This window comes from Carcharhinus amblyrhynchos, chromosome 19 (assembly GCF_965287045.1).
Source record: "Carcharhinus amblyrhynchos chromosome 19, sCarAmb.v2.hapA, whole genome shotgun sequence".
Taxonomy (NCBI): domain Eukaryota; kingdom Metazoa; phylum Chordata; class Chondrichthyes; order Carcharhiniformes; family Carcharhinidae; genus Carcharhinus; species Carcharhinus amblyrhynchos.
In genome coordinates this window covers 37,546,443-37,559,798 of record NC_137342.1, presented here as the reverse complement: position 1 = coordinate 37,559,798, position 13,356 = coordinate 37,546,443, and the positions used below count along the sequence as shown (strand labels likewise).

General features: G+C 40.3%; 1 protein-coding gene across 9 annotated transcripts in view; it reads right to left on the bottom strand.

The window, feature by feature from the left end:
* The window catches only part of LOC145355469 (putative adenosylhomocysteinase 3), a 95,158-nt gene that overhangs the window by 16,216 nt on the left and 65,586 nt on the right, over nucleotides 1-13,356 (bottom strand). For all 9 annotated transcript variants that reach the window (XM_080207610.1, XM_080207614.1, XM_080207611.1 and 6 more), the window contains 3 exons: nucleotides 11,397-11,497; nucleotides 6,787-6,889; nucleotides 1,754-1,848 (listed from right to left, as the gene is read on the bottom strand). In XM_080207610.1, the coding sequence (XP_080063736.1) occupies nucleotides 1,754-1,848; nucleotides 6,787-6,889; nucleotides 11,397-11,497 (299 nt within the window). The remainder of the gene's footprint in view (nucleotides 1-1,753; nucleotides 1,849-6,786; nucleotides 6,890-11,396; nucleotides 11,498-13,356) is intronic.

The following is a 13,356-nucleotide window of genomic DNA, read 5'->3' as shown; positions in this document are numbered from 1 at the left end:
TTGTAGTTACAAAACAAAATATTTAGTTTGCCCTTTTATGACCTTATCTATTTCTACTACTGCCTTTAATGGCCTTTTCAGTACACCAAAGGTCCTTTCACTTCTCTACAATCTTGCTATTTAAGTTCATACATAAATGATGAAGGAAGATGTAGCTGGTCTGATTAATAAATTCGCAAATGACACAAAAATTCAGAGTTGCGGACAGTGAAGAGGATTCAATAGGATATAGACAGACTGGACAGAGAAATGGCAAATGGAGTTTAATCCGGATAAATGTGAGGTAATGCATTTTGGAAGGTCCAATGCATGTAGGAATTATACAGTAAATGGTTGAACCCTTAAGAGTGTTGACAGGCAGAGAAATCTGGACATTCATGTCCACTGATCACCGAAAGTGGCAACGCAGCTGGATAAGGTAGTCAAGAAAGCATACAGCACACTTGCCTTCATCGGCTGGGGTATTGAGTATAAAAATTGGCAGGTCATGCTGCAGCTGTACAGAACCTTAGTTAGGCCTCATTTGGAATATTGTGCACAATTCTGGTTGCCACACTACCAGAAGGACGTGGATGCTTTGGGGAGGGTACAAAGAGGTCTACCAGGATGTTGCCTGGTCTGGACGGTATTAGTTATGAGAAGAGGCTGGATAAACTTGGTTTATTCTCACTGGAATGACCAAGGTTGATTGGTGACCTGATAGAGGTTTACAAGATTGTGACTGGCATGGACAGAGTGGATAGTCAGATGCTCTTTCCTAGGGTACATCGGTTTAAGAGGCAAGAGGAAAAGTTTAGAGGAGACATGCAAGGCAAGTTTTTTTTTTCCTTACACAGAGCGTGGTGAATGTCTGGAACGTGCTGTCTAGGAGGTGATGGGAGCAGGTACGATAGCAGCATTTAAGGGGCATCTAGATGAATACATGAATAGGATGGGGATGGAAGGATACAGATTCCTTAAGTGAATACAGTTTTAGTTTAGGCAGGCATCATGATCGGCGCAGGCTTGGAGGGCCGAAGGGCCTGTTCCTGTGCTGTACTGTTCTCTGTTGTTGTTAGAAGGCACATTGCTCCCGTTTTACTTATTTCCATTTCAAATTTTTCTACACTGAATTGAATCTATTGAGCGAACTCTTCTACATCTTTCCATCATTCAGTCCTTGTGAAACTGTTATTCATTTCCTACAATTCCCAAATCAATTGTTTATAGTAAATAAAAGTACCCTGAACGTAGTAGATTGATGTGGAGATGCCAGCATTGGACTAGCGTGGGCATATTAAGTTGTCTCACAGCACTAGGTTAAAGTCTAACTGGTTATTTGGAATTACGAGCTTTCGGAGAACTGCCCCTTCATCACTCACCTGATGAAGGAGATCATAGTAGATTGAGGCAGTTTCAATATTTTCATATCAGCAAGTTTATTTGAGAATGCCTCAAAGGAGTAGCTGAAAATTGGGGTCAGTGTCAAAAGATATTCAAGACAGGCTGGTAGACAGACACTAGAGACTTCAGTCATTTCCCATGGTGTAAATTAACACAGTGAGCATCAGAACCAAAGGAAATGCATTTAAGTTTTAACTAAAATCAATGACCAAACCAAAAAAAATGCAAAAGACCAACTACTCAGCTTTGAATAGAATCAACATTTTTAATTTATACACGCAAACAGATCAAACCCTGCATGATCACAACATAGAATGGTTCTTCATTTACTAACATTCAAAATGGGTGAAAAAAAATAACCTGTCTTTACCATGTTAGGCTGCCATCCTTCCACATTCACACAGCGATCAATGCACCACCAGAAATCGTCTTCGGATTCTCCCTTCCAAGCAAAAACTGGATAACCTGCCACAGGGGAATTAAAAGACAAAATTATTTTCAGTTACTAGATGGAAAAACAATCCCAAAATCGCCTTTTGGGCTCTATTCACTCAAATTTTTAAAGATTATGACAGAGGTCACACATTAGTAAGAGCATTTAGCAAAATTGCTTCTTTGTAGGATCAAAACTTAAATACAGAGAACAATGAATGCCAAGGAATGAAAGTCAGTGAAATTTCTTTTCAACATCTTTCTTTAATATGCACATAGCATGCTCTTGTCTGTTGGGTTTGCCAATACTGCAAGGTACAAATCTTTAGCATATACCTGTGTTATGATTGAACTTCTGATGGTTATTTCTTTTGTAAGTCACTATCCTGGACATTACACAGAAGTGTTTGTTGCACACAACTTACTGGAATCTAATTAAGAAGTTTAGTTGACTTTTCATTAGTAAAGAATATCTAGGTGGAGATGCAACTTATTACGAGCCCAGTTCCATCTAATGTTACTACTGGGCAGACACATCCAGGAGCAGAACCCTGGTTCAATAGACCATAGCTTTTATTTTTTGTTTAAAGATGTGGACGAACTGAATTACAGGACTGCCAATTAACTTTAAACAAACTAAACCTTTATTAAAGGAGAAAAGACCCACTACTCCTTCACCCCACCTATGTAATTACAGATGTAAACATTCATAATAACACAAGTTACAAAATAGATCTTTTCCTCTATAATGTTCTCAGTCCATGCAAGCCAATAGTCAAAATGTAGTCAGGCACACCCCCTCTGAAACCAAGTGACAGGTGCCATCCAATGCAACCTCTGTAGATTTTCATTCCCCATATGCTTGTTTCATTGAGAGCCAACTGGTCACACTGGAACTCTGATTTTCACTCAAGTTTCAAAACTCCATACGTGAAAAGACATATCTTGGAATCTTCTCCCAAATAACATTTTCTCTTGGACGCCTTCACCAAGGATCCATTTACAGATCTCAATCTCTCCTTTCAAACTATAAAATCAGGTTCTTGCAGCTGTCTCTTTAACTCTGCATTTTTTCTGCTTTTTCCTTTAACTTCACCAAACAGCATCTCGCTCCTTTAACAGAACTGTCTTTCTGAGACATAATTTTTTGTCCCATCTCTCTGGCTTCTGGACTTTTTGGCAAGTCAGCTTTTTCCCGGCTTCCTGGATCTTGTCCAGATTCTTGTGGGTTCAGCTTAAAACTAAACTCAAAAATTATTTTTAAACTTAGGAGGTCCCTGGTTGCTCAGCAACAACTTAATTTTTCTTTAAACCCCTGTGTGTTTTCAGGTCATAGACTCTCATTATTGTACAGGCACCTGAAACAAGTTGAAGTCATTAACCCTTTAAAGTTTGGAACCATTAAATTAGTTAAAGCTATGCCTTATTTGTAATACCCACAGACATAAATATAGATTATTTAAAACTACCTCCATTTCCTGACAAACTGCAGAATTCATTGTTTTGAATTATACTCAAATAATCTAAAATGGATTCAGCTATCATTAAGAACTCGGGAGTGGTCTGTACTTAATACTAAAACCCACAATTATTGCTGACTGATATATTCTATTTCCAAATTATTTTGAAGATTCTTAGAGGGGAACCTTTATTTTAAAATTATTTTTGTCAGAAGCAGGAACCAAAATAGAATGAACAGTTGGGACACAGAATTCATACACAATTCTGAGGGATTAAAAATCTCAACTTATTTACTGCATTAATAACCTACACAATTTGATCATCAGAAAACAATTGGTATATAAAAGAAATGGCATTGAAGTGATTAAATGAATTATATAAAACAGTGTTAAATAGGACTCCAAATTAGTATAAGTTTAAATAGTGTGCAACAGACACTTTTTTGTGATGTCCAGGATAATGAATTACTGAAAAAAAATCTTTCCTGTTCAATCACAGCACAGGAGCGCTTTAAAAACTTGCATCTTGCACTCTGAGCAATGAGACAAACTCACCAACTAGGAGCACAACACATTAACTGTTGAAAAATTCACCTTCACCTATCATTAAAAAAACACATGACACCTCGTGGTGACATCAATATGAATGCAAGCTCAGCATCTGAATGAGTTTAGTTTGCAGGGTTTAGGTCATTATCTGCACCCCTGATTCCATTCTGGCAGTAGATCAGAGGTTTTCCTTGTGTGATGTAGACTGAGGTACACGTTTATCAGCTACATTTGTCACTTACGTCAAACAATTTAACAGACCTTGGAGCACCTGACATACTTAAAACACCAAGATAAACGTGAAACCTGCATCACAGAGCTTTTTTCACAACCATCATGATGATTTGTCATATTTAATCAGGGTAGATTATGGCCAAGTGATCTGTAAGATAGACCCAACCATTAATATTTGCTGGGTATTGCATCTCCAACGGACTCTTAGTGATTCCAGCTCAGCATTGTAGCCAACAGCTCCCAATTTTATTAATAGTAGAACTGAAACTAGATGCAGCAGAAGCAGAGCCCACGAGGTGTTCATTTTTTTTTAATGACCAAAATAGTTTGTAATAGGGCATAACTATTCAGCAAAAGTGCAGAATAGTTGCAAAAGGGTCAGTGCAGGCTGGACGTTTAGGCCAAAAAAAGTCATATGCTATTCAACGCAAAGACACAAAGCTGGGGAAATGAAGTATGAATGATAAATGAGAACAATCTGCAGGATAGGATACTTAGGCTTTAATGAAAACACCCCAGAGCTGGCACACAGAGCAAAACTCCACCTCCATCTGTCCATAAAGTGATAATTTGTACAAACCATTGGTCTGCCCTTCTCTTTAATACCATGTATGGTTCCAGGCATTTCTCCACTGAAGGGCATCTTGGCCCTGGCAAGGATAACCATCACCATGTGTTGCACCTGTCTCGCCTCTAAACGGGGACCAAGTACGGGGTGCATGGTGAAGGTCAAAGCAACCAAATTTTCAACCCATCACATGATGCTGCTCAGCAGTATTCCTACACAAACATTATCTCGATGGATTTTAGACTACGTGCAAAACAGCTGTTCAATACTATTTGCAGATTTAACATTTTCCACCACTAACACAGAAATATATTCAGTTCCCAACCAATGCAACACATTTTTTAAAAACATTCCAGTAAAGTTTAAAAGTGAAGAACTGTCTTGAACTGATACATGAGTGGATCGCTGGAAAGGCTAACTTATAACATTAAGAGGCTGTGAGTTATGTTATCATTTTTTGATAATCAAGCAACAAAACCATATCTCATCATACAATATACAGCAACAACATTCATTTATGCTGCATCTTTAATATGGAAAACATCACAAGGCACGTCACAAAGAGGAATAGATGTTGAGCAGCGGTGGAAAGTTGAGATGTAGCTTTAAAATCTATTTCTGGTTGTTTTTGAAGTAAGGAGAAAAGTAGCAGAGTCCAAAGGGGATGTGTTTCAAGTAATAAAAGGCCAAGAATTCGCTTCTTATTAAAGCTGTTTTTAAGCCAGTTTTTGTTCACAATACTTGCATTTAAATTAACCAGAAAGAGACACCTCATTAGGTTAAGTTTTACATTCTTCCAAGATGTTCAAAACTGCCTACTATATGCAGTGAACACTCATTATAGCAGCAGTTAGCCCTAGTTCAATGTTGAGGATGAGACAATACTGAGTATCATTCCTTCAGTGTGATTTTGGAGTGCTGAAATCCACTGCAATTGAGCACTGAACAATAATCTTTGTAAATGGTCTATTGAATAGTAAAGTCAACAGAAAATTACAGAAATAAACAAGATATTTTCAGAAAGACTCAATGAAATTGGCAACTGGATTAATTCTTTCAATGTATTCATTTTGGTGCTAACAGTTTGTGAAGATTTTTGTAAAACATATCAATAGAGGGAAATAATGTTCTATAACTTATCAAAATAACACCAAGCCCCATTAGCCTCCTCATCATTTACAAGGAAATACCACTAACTTCAGGCACAGCAAATGCCAGAATTAACATGGAACTCTAAACGTGCTGTCTGAAGTCTGCTGTTCACTTTGCAAAAGTGACATTGCGCATACTGGCTCAATTGAAATGCACTGGGGTTTGCCATACTTTTAAGGCAGGTCTGAAAGAAACTCGTGGCAAACTTAGAACTGGTCTGAAGTGGCACAGGGAGCCTGCTTAGGAAGCATCTGAAGTCCGTACATACTTAATTAAGCCTTGATTAGCTGTCAGAGACTTGTTTAAGAGTGTTCTAATTTTAATTATTGCCAATGAAACACACTGGCACTGAAAATCAACTTTTTACAAATGTTGTGTCCCATTCTCAGTATTGAATTGCTATTGATATTTAGAAAATGGTTTTCTAATATACATTCCATTTATGGCTCTTTTCTCTGCGTCTCTTAATCCAATATTTTCTATCTTCAAACATTATTTCCCTTTTTGTACCCGATTTGGCTTTCTTATTTCATCCACCCTAATTTAAGCTTCTTTATTCAATCGAGGAGGAGATATACAGGCACTTGTACCATTCACTCAGACCTCTGATGCTTGGTTTTCCTGGTTGTAAGTTTTTCCAGCTTGCACTTTAGCAATTTAGGGCACAAAATATTGCTGAAAGAGATTAAATGGGCATGGGCAAACCATCTCATGGCAGCTATCATATTCACTTCCACAACAAATTATGATCCATTGTGTACCATTCTTAAACTGTACCACATACAACATGCAACCTTTGCTTAAATAAAGTACATTGTGTACTTGCAGAACAACAGAATAACTGAGGGCATCACTTGTATATGGTCCTAGTCCACCTTCTGAATTAAGGCATGTTGTATGAGCGAGACATAAAGGAAGAGACTAACAGCAGGGAAAAGGGCATGGAACAGAATGTGGAAAATGGATCACTTGAATACACCAGTTGATATTAAAAAAATTCCTCCTTACCGTTCTCAGCCAAAGCAGCAGCCACTTCATTCTGGGTGGAATAAATGTTACAAGCTGCCCACCTACATTGTGCTCCAAGAGCAGCGAGTGTCTCCATCAACACCTGTGGTATTAGAAATTGAAACAAAGCAGAGTGATCATAAAAAAGGGAGTGGAGCACATAAGGACATAACATAAGAACATAAACATAAGAACATAAGAAATAGGAGCAGGAGTAGGCCATCTAGCCCCTCGAGCCTGCCCCGCCATTCAATAAGATCATGGCTGATCTGTCGTGGCTCAGTTCCACATTCCCGCCCTCTCCCCATAACTCTTAATCCCCTTGCCTATCAAAAACCTATCAACCCGCGTCTTAAAAATATTGAGCGAGGCAGCCTCCACCACTTCAGCGGGCAGAGAATTCCAGAGATTCACCACCCTTTGAATGAAGAAGTTCTTCCTCAACTCTGTTCTAAACCGCGCCACCCCCCCCCCCCCCCCCCCCCCCTTTATCCTGAGGCTGTGCCCTCTAGTCCTACTGTCCTTTCTGAGCAGGAAGAGCCTCTCCACCTCTATCCTATCCATCCCATTCATCATCTTGTATGTCTCAATGAGATCTCCCCTCATTCTTCTAAACTCTAACGAGTACAAGCCTAGTTTATTCAGCCTCTCCTCATAGTTCAACCCCCTCAACTCTGAGATCAGCCTAGTAAACCTCCTCTGCACTCCCTCTAAGGCCAAAATATCCTTGCGTAAGTGCGGCGACCAAAACTGCACACGGTACTCCAGCTGCGGCCTCACCAGTGCCCTATACAGCTGCAGCAAGACCTCCCTACTTTTATATTCAATCCCCCTCGCTATGAAGGCCAGCATCCCATTCGCCTTCCTGACCACCTGCTGCACCTGTAGGCTGAGTTTTTGCGACTCATGCACAAGGACCCCGAGGTCCCTCTGCACCGTCGCATGCTGCAGTTTTTCGCCATGTAAGTAATAGTCCTACCTACCATTATTCCTACCAAAGTGGACAACCTCACATTTGCCAACATTAAATTCCATTTGCCAGTTCCTGGCCCATTCGCCCAGCCTATCTAGATCCTTCTGCAGACTCTCCACAGCCTCCGCACAATTTGCCGTTCCACCAATCTTGGTGTCATCAGCAAATTTCGACACCATACACTCGGTTCCCTCCTCCAGATCATCTATATAAATGGTAAATAGCTGAGGCCCCAGCACCGACCCCTGGGGCACTCCACTAGTCACCAAATTGTTCACGCTCAACTACTCAGTTCAAAGAAGAATATTTGAACCCCTGGATCAGCTTTTGCACAACCTTGTGTTTTAAAGTTTACAATTCCTTCCACTTCCAAATAAACACAATTACAGCCACTAGAGGTATTCAGCACAGAAAAAGACCACTTTGGCCCATTGCATCTGTGCCAAAGGCAAATCACCTAACTATACTAATTCCATTTTCCAAATCTTCATCCATTGCCTTGTATGCCTTGGTATTGCAAGTGCACAACTAAATACTTTCTCAAATGTTGAAGGTCTCTGCCTCCACCACCCTTTCAAGCAGTGAGTTCCAGACTCTCACCACCCTTTTGGTGAAAAGATTTATCATCGCATCTCTCTGAAGTTCTGTCCCTTACCTTAAACCTGAGGCCCGTTAGTCACTGATCCCTTCAGCAAGGGGAAAAAGTTTCTTCCTGTCTACTCTATATATGCCCCCCGTAATTGTATACATCTCAATCTTGTCCTCTCAGTCTCCTCTGCTCCAAGAAAAACAACTCCAGTCTATCCAATCTCTCTTCACTAAACTCTCCAGCCCAGGCAACATCCCAGTAAATCTCCTCTGCACCCTTTCCAATACCATCACACCCTTCCTATAATATGGATTCCAGAATTGCACACAACACTCTAGGTGTGGCCCATCCAACGTTTATATAGTTCCAGCATTATCTCCCTGCCTCAGCTAATAAAAGAAAGTACACCATATGCCTTCTTAACCACTTTGTGCATCGCATTAAGGGAATGGTGTATATGCAAGCCATGATCCTCGATGCTTCCTAAATACAACAAACTGCAAAGTCTGCCTCTGGAAAGTATTCTTCAGTACCTCATTTTACCCAGGAGGTAACTCATTTACAAACATTTCAGTCAGTCTTGTTTCACAGAATGAAGTAAAGGCAATTCAGTCCATCTCATTAGCCTTGTCCATATATTGCACTCATTATATTTACTGTCCACTAAGCTGCTGGTTAGAAAAATAAGCCCATATGTTTCAACTAAATCACGGAGGTTTAAGGAAAATCATTACTCTTTGTATTAGTGGTTTGTTACACAAGGTCCAATGATTACACTAAACATTTTAGCCATAACTTTATCATCAAAACACAAATAGCCACTTAGGATAACAGTAAAACAGGTTCCCACAAGATCACAATCCCTATCCAGTGACATGTAATGGAAAGGTTTGGGTGTGTAGACATCCAGGACCGAGTCTGTCTTGGCTGCCTCACCATTGCAAGTCATGTTATCTACCAACACTGTCCAGGTTCAAACATGAAGACTACCTGCTTGGGTGAGCCTTTCAGGGGTCACTGATACTACCCACCATCTTCCCCCAACATAAGTAGAAAAAGGTACCCAGCATACATTATCAGCTTGAGAAAATCCTTTGAAAAAGGTTGGTGATAGTTCAAGAACATATGGACAATCATATAGAGCTTAAATGGTATTATACACTTTTTGTAACAGTGAGAGGCTATGCAAGTACTACTAACCCAAACACAATCAAAAAGGAAAAATTCTACGACTAGATGAAATAAAGTGAACTGTGCATGCAATAGACAATGAAGTGTCAGCTAGTGATGCTGTCTGATGGCTCTGTAGTGCTACCTGCAGGCATAGATGTGACATAGCAGTTTGCCACATAGCCATTGAAATTAACAATGGAACAGTTGCAAGTGAAAATATTGAATTGTAGCAAGGTCTGGAGATGAATGCTGCCTGATTAGCATAAACACGGTGCACATTCACAGCATGGCATAAATGGCACACCATTAAATTTACCTCGTAAATCAATTAAAGGTGCTGTGTATGAATGCAGAACATAAGAACATAAGAACATAAGAAATAGGAGCAGGAGTAGGCCATCTGGCCCTTCGAGCCTGCCCCGCCATTCAATAAGATCATGGCTGATCTGTCGTGGCTCAGTTCCACTTTCCCGCCCTCTCCCCATAACCCTTAATCCCCTCTCTTATCAAAAACCCATCAACCCGCTTCTTAAAAATATTTAGCGAGGCAGCCTCCACCACTTCAACGGGCAGAGAATTCCAGAGATTCACCACCCTTTGAGTGAAGAAGTTCCTCCTCAACTCCGTTCTGAACCGCCCCCCCTTTATCTTGAGGCTGTGCCCCCTAGTCCTACTGTCTTTTTTGAGCGGGAAGAGTCTTTCCACCTCTATCCTATCCATCCCATTCATCATCTTATACGTCTCAATGAGATCTCCCCTCATTCTTCTAAACTCTAACGAGTACAAGCCTAGTTTATTCAGCCTCTCCTCATAGCTCAACCCCCTCAACTCCGGTATCAGCCTAGTAAACCTCCTCTGCACTCCCTCCAAGGCCAAAATATCCTTGCGCAGGTGCGGCGCCCAAAACTGCACACAGTACTCCAGCTGCGGCCTCACCAGTGCCCTATACAGCTGCAGCAAGACCTCCCTACTTTTATATTCAATCCCCCTCGCTATGAAGGCCAGCATCCCATTCGCCTTCCTGACCACCTGCTGCACCTGCAGGCTGGGTTTTTGCGACTCATGCACAAGGACCCCGAGGTCCCTCTGCACCGTCGCCTGCTGCAGTTTTTCGCCACGTAAGTAATAGTCCTTCCTACCATGGCACATGAACCTGGGGAGGCAAAAAAGTGTTGGCAGTTGTTTAATATACTGTTGGTCCCTACCTTTCCTTCAGTGCCCTATTTCTGGCGCTAAACACAAGAGGTTTCAGAATAAGAAACATCCAATAGTTAAGAAAGGGAAACTAAAGTGCGCGTCTGAGAGAGTGGGGGAAGAGGGATGCGCCTGAGAGAGGGGGAGGGACCATATGTGTGAAGTGTATTTCTTCCAGTCATTCTAAAAGCAAAAAAGGAAAAAATTCTGTTGCGCGTTTAAAAATATACAAGTTGCCTACAAAGTTAGTCCTTATTTTAGTCTTTTGTTATAGTAAAGGTCTTAAAGTATGCAATCAGTTCCAACTGGAAGTTAAAATTTATTTTTAAAAGTTATCATTTTAAAAGCAAACATAACAATGGCAAATGTCATCAATACAGAGGAAGGACTTTTTCCTACTTGGATTATTAAATACAACAGATGGTTAAAATTCTCCAATGTCCCTCCATTCTAACCTCAGAAGAACATTTTCTGCTGCACCATTATTTTTTTTACTTGCTATTCAATCAGAATTGGGTGTGAAAATCAAAAACTGATTTCACAGAGTAACCTACATGACTTTAAAAAATTCATCAGGCTGGGCCAGATTGGAACAGGGGCTCTGGACATTGTGTTAATTAAAGTCACTCACCACACATCCGCTCAATTTTAATAACTAGAGATTTAAGGTGGGACGCTCACCGCAGTCTGGGCTGTTATATGAGTGCAGCCAACTATCTTGGCTCCAGCCAATGGCTTTTCTCCTTGGGCTCGTTTTCGAAGAGCCATGAGTGCTGGCATCTCTGTACCAAAACATTAGTAAGCACAAAATGAGTATTTGAGACTTTTATTACAACACATGATTGCTTGGTTAACATAATAAGTTTACTCTAGGAACTCGTGTTCTGTTTTAATCTACAACCGACAACAAAATAGAAGACAGAGGTAAGGTTAGATCACAAGTGAAAATCTAAAACATTGGATTTTGAACATCTTACTGAACAAAGCAAACTTGGGAGAGAAAATTGCATAATTCTGAGCAAACAATCTTACAATCCCATCTGCAATTCTTGAACCAAAGGGAGCATCTCCTTTATCCAACAAGAATCATGTACACAGGTTTCCAGTTTCAATCTTCAAATTACCTAATCCAAACATATGGGAATAATGGGCAGGAAGAGACTAGCTGGTCCATCAAGTTTGCCCCACACCGACGATGCCTGGATCATCATGGCTAGACACTTCTCATTCCCATAAGATATTGAATGTCAAGGGTGAAATCCAAAGTCAATAAGGGAAAACAAAATAGGTAATTCCTCTCTGATACCCTCAGGCAATCAAAACCAGTCCAGAAGATCACACTGACCATATGCTATGTTAATTCACTTACCTCCTCTATGTTGTAATCTCTACCCTAGTTAAAGATTGGGGCATACTGAAGGTATACTGACAGTCAGCACCACCACACCAGTCAGCAATGCATTCCAGAGGCTCACTATACCTTGGGAAAACAAGAACCATCCAACACCCAGATCTATTTCTACTTTTGCTTTGTTACAACGTTTGCAATTGGAACTCCCCAATCTGCTAAACTAGAGTAATCTAGCAAGAAGGGCAGTCCTTTTGTTATTTTATATTTTGAATATCATATACCAAATGCACAAATACTCTGCCTCAGCTGACATTGTCAGTTGTTACTTTTTGCAGTTTGGAAGAATAATGGAGAGAAGCAGTGAACGCCAATCAATTGTGTTTATGTAGTGATCAATATGGTTTGGCCAATAGTTCATTCCAGAGTAGCGTTTGGTGAGGTCATGTCTTAGGTCACAATAAAGAGATTACCTGAGGGATATTCTAAATACATACAACAGCATTCATTGTCCTGTTAAAGTCTGAACTCCTGATTGCCACAAAACAAGAGTATTTTTTAAATTGAATCCTCAAGGGAATATATTCACGTTTTTATGAAGTGATTGTACCTTTTGATTGCATGATGAGTGCACTGATGGCACACAAATTTCTTGTTAAACCCTTTTGAACAGAATGAAGCAAAGGGCTATGGCAATCGTTTTGGTCTTACCTTCTGGGATAAGTTACATCTGAGATGAACAGCGCTTGGAGGACCTGTTTGTTTGGAATTGTTTGCCTTAATGGCAAACGGTAGGTCATTGTGCTGGAAATGGTTCAGCAGTTTATCCCCACTGAGCTTACAAGAATGGTTTCCAGATTCCTCAATACTTCTTAGTTTCCAGGTGGAGATTGAGAATTACTTTTTCTGATTAGATAATAACTAGATTTTATATACACATACAGCACAGAAATAAGACATTGAGCCAAATTGGTCTATACTTGGGTTTCTGCTCCATGTGAGCCTTTAAACAGAAGTTACAAGTACACAATCACGGAACGTCATTTTAAAAAGCAATGCAGCATCACCCTAATATAATTACAATTTTACACCCAGTAACATGCCATTTGCTCCTTTGACTCCGCCCCCTTCTGCATTGGCAGCAGTCTCCAAACATCTCAGGCCAATTCACTGCAACTCTAAATTTCTACAGTTCATTTACTTCTTCGTGTCCCCTTTTTAAACCATCTGAAAAAGCTTTCAACCAAACTTTGAGTCACCCCTTGCAATTCCACCCTCCATGGTTCATCTTAT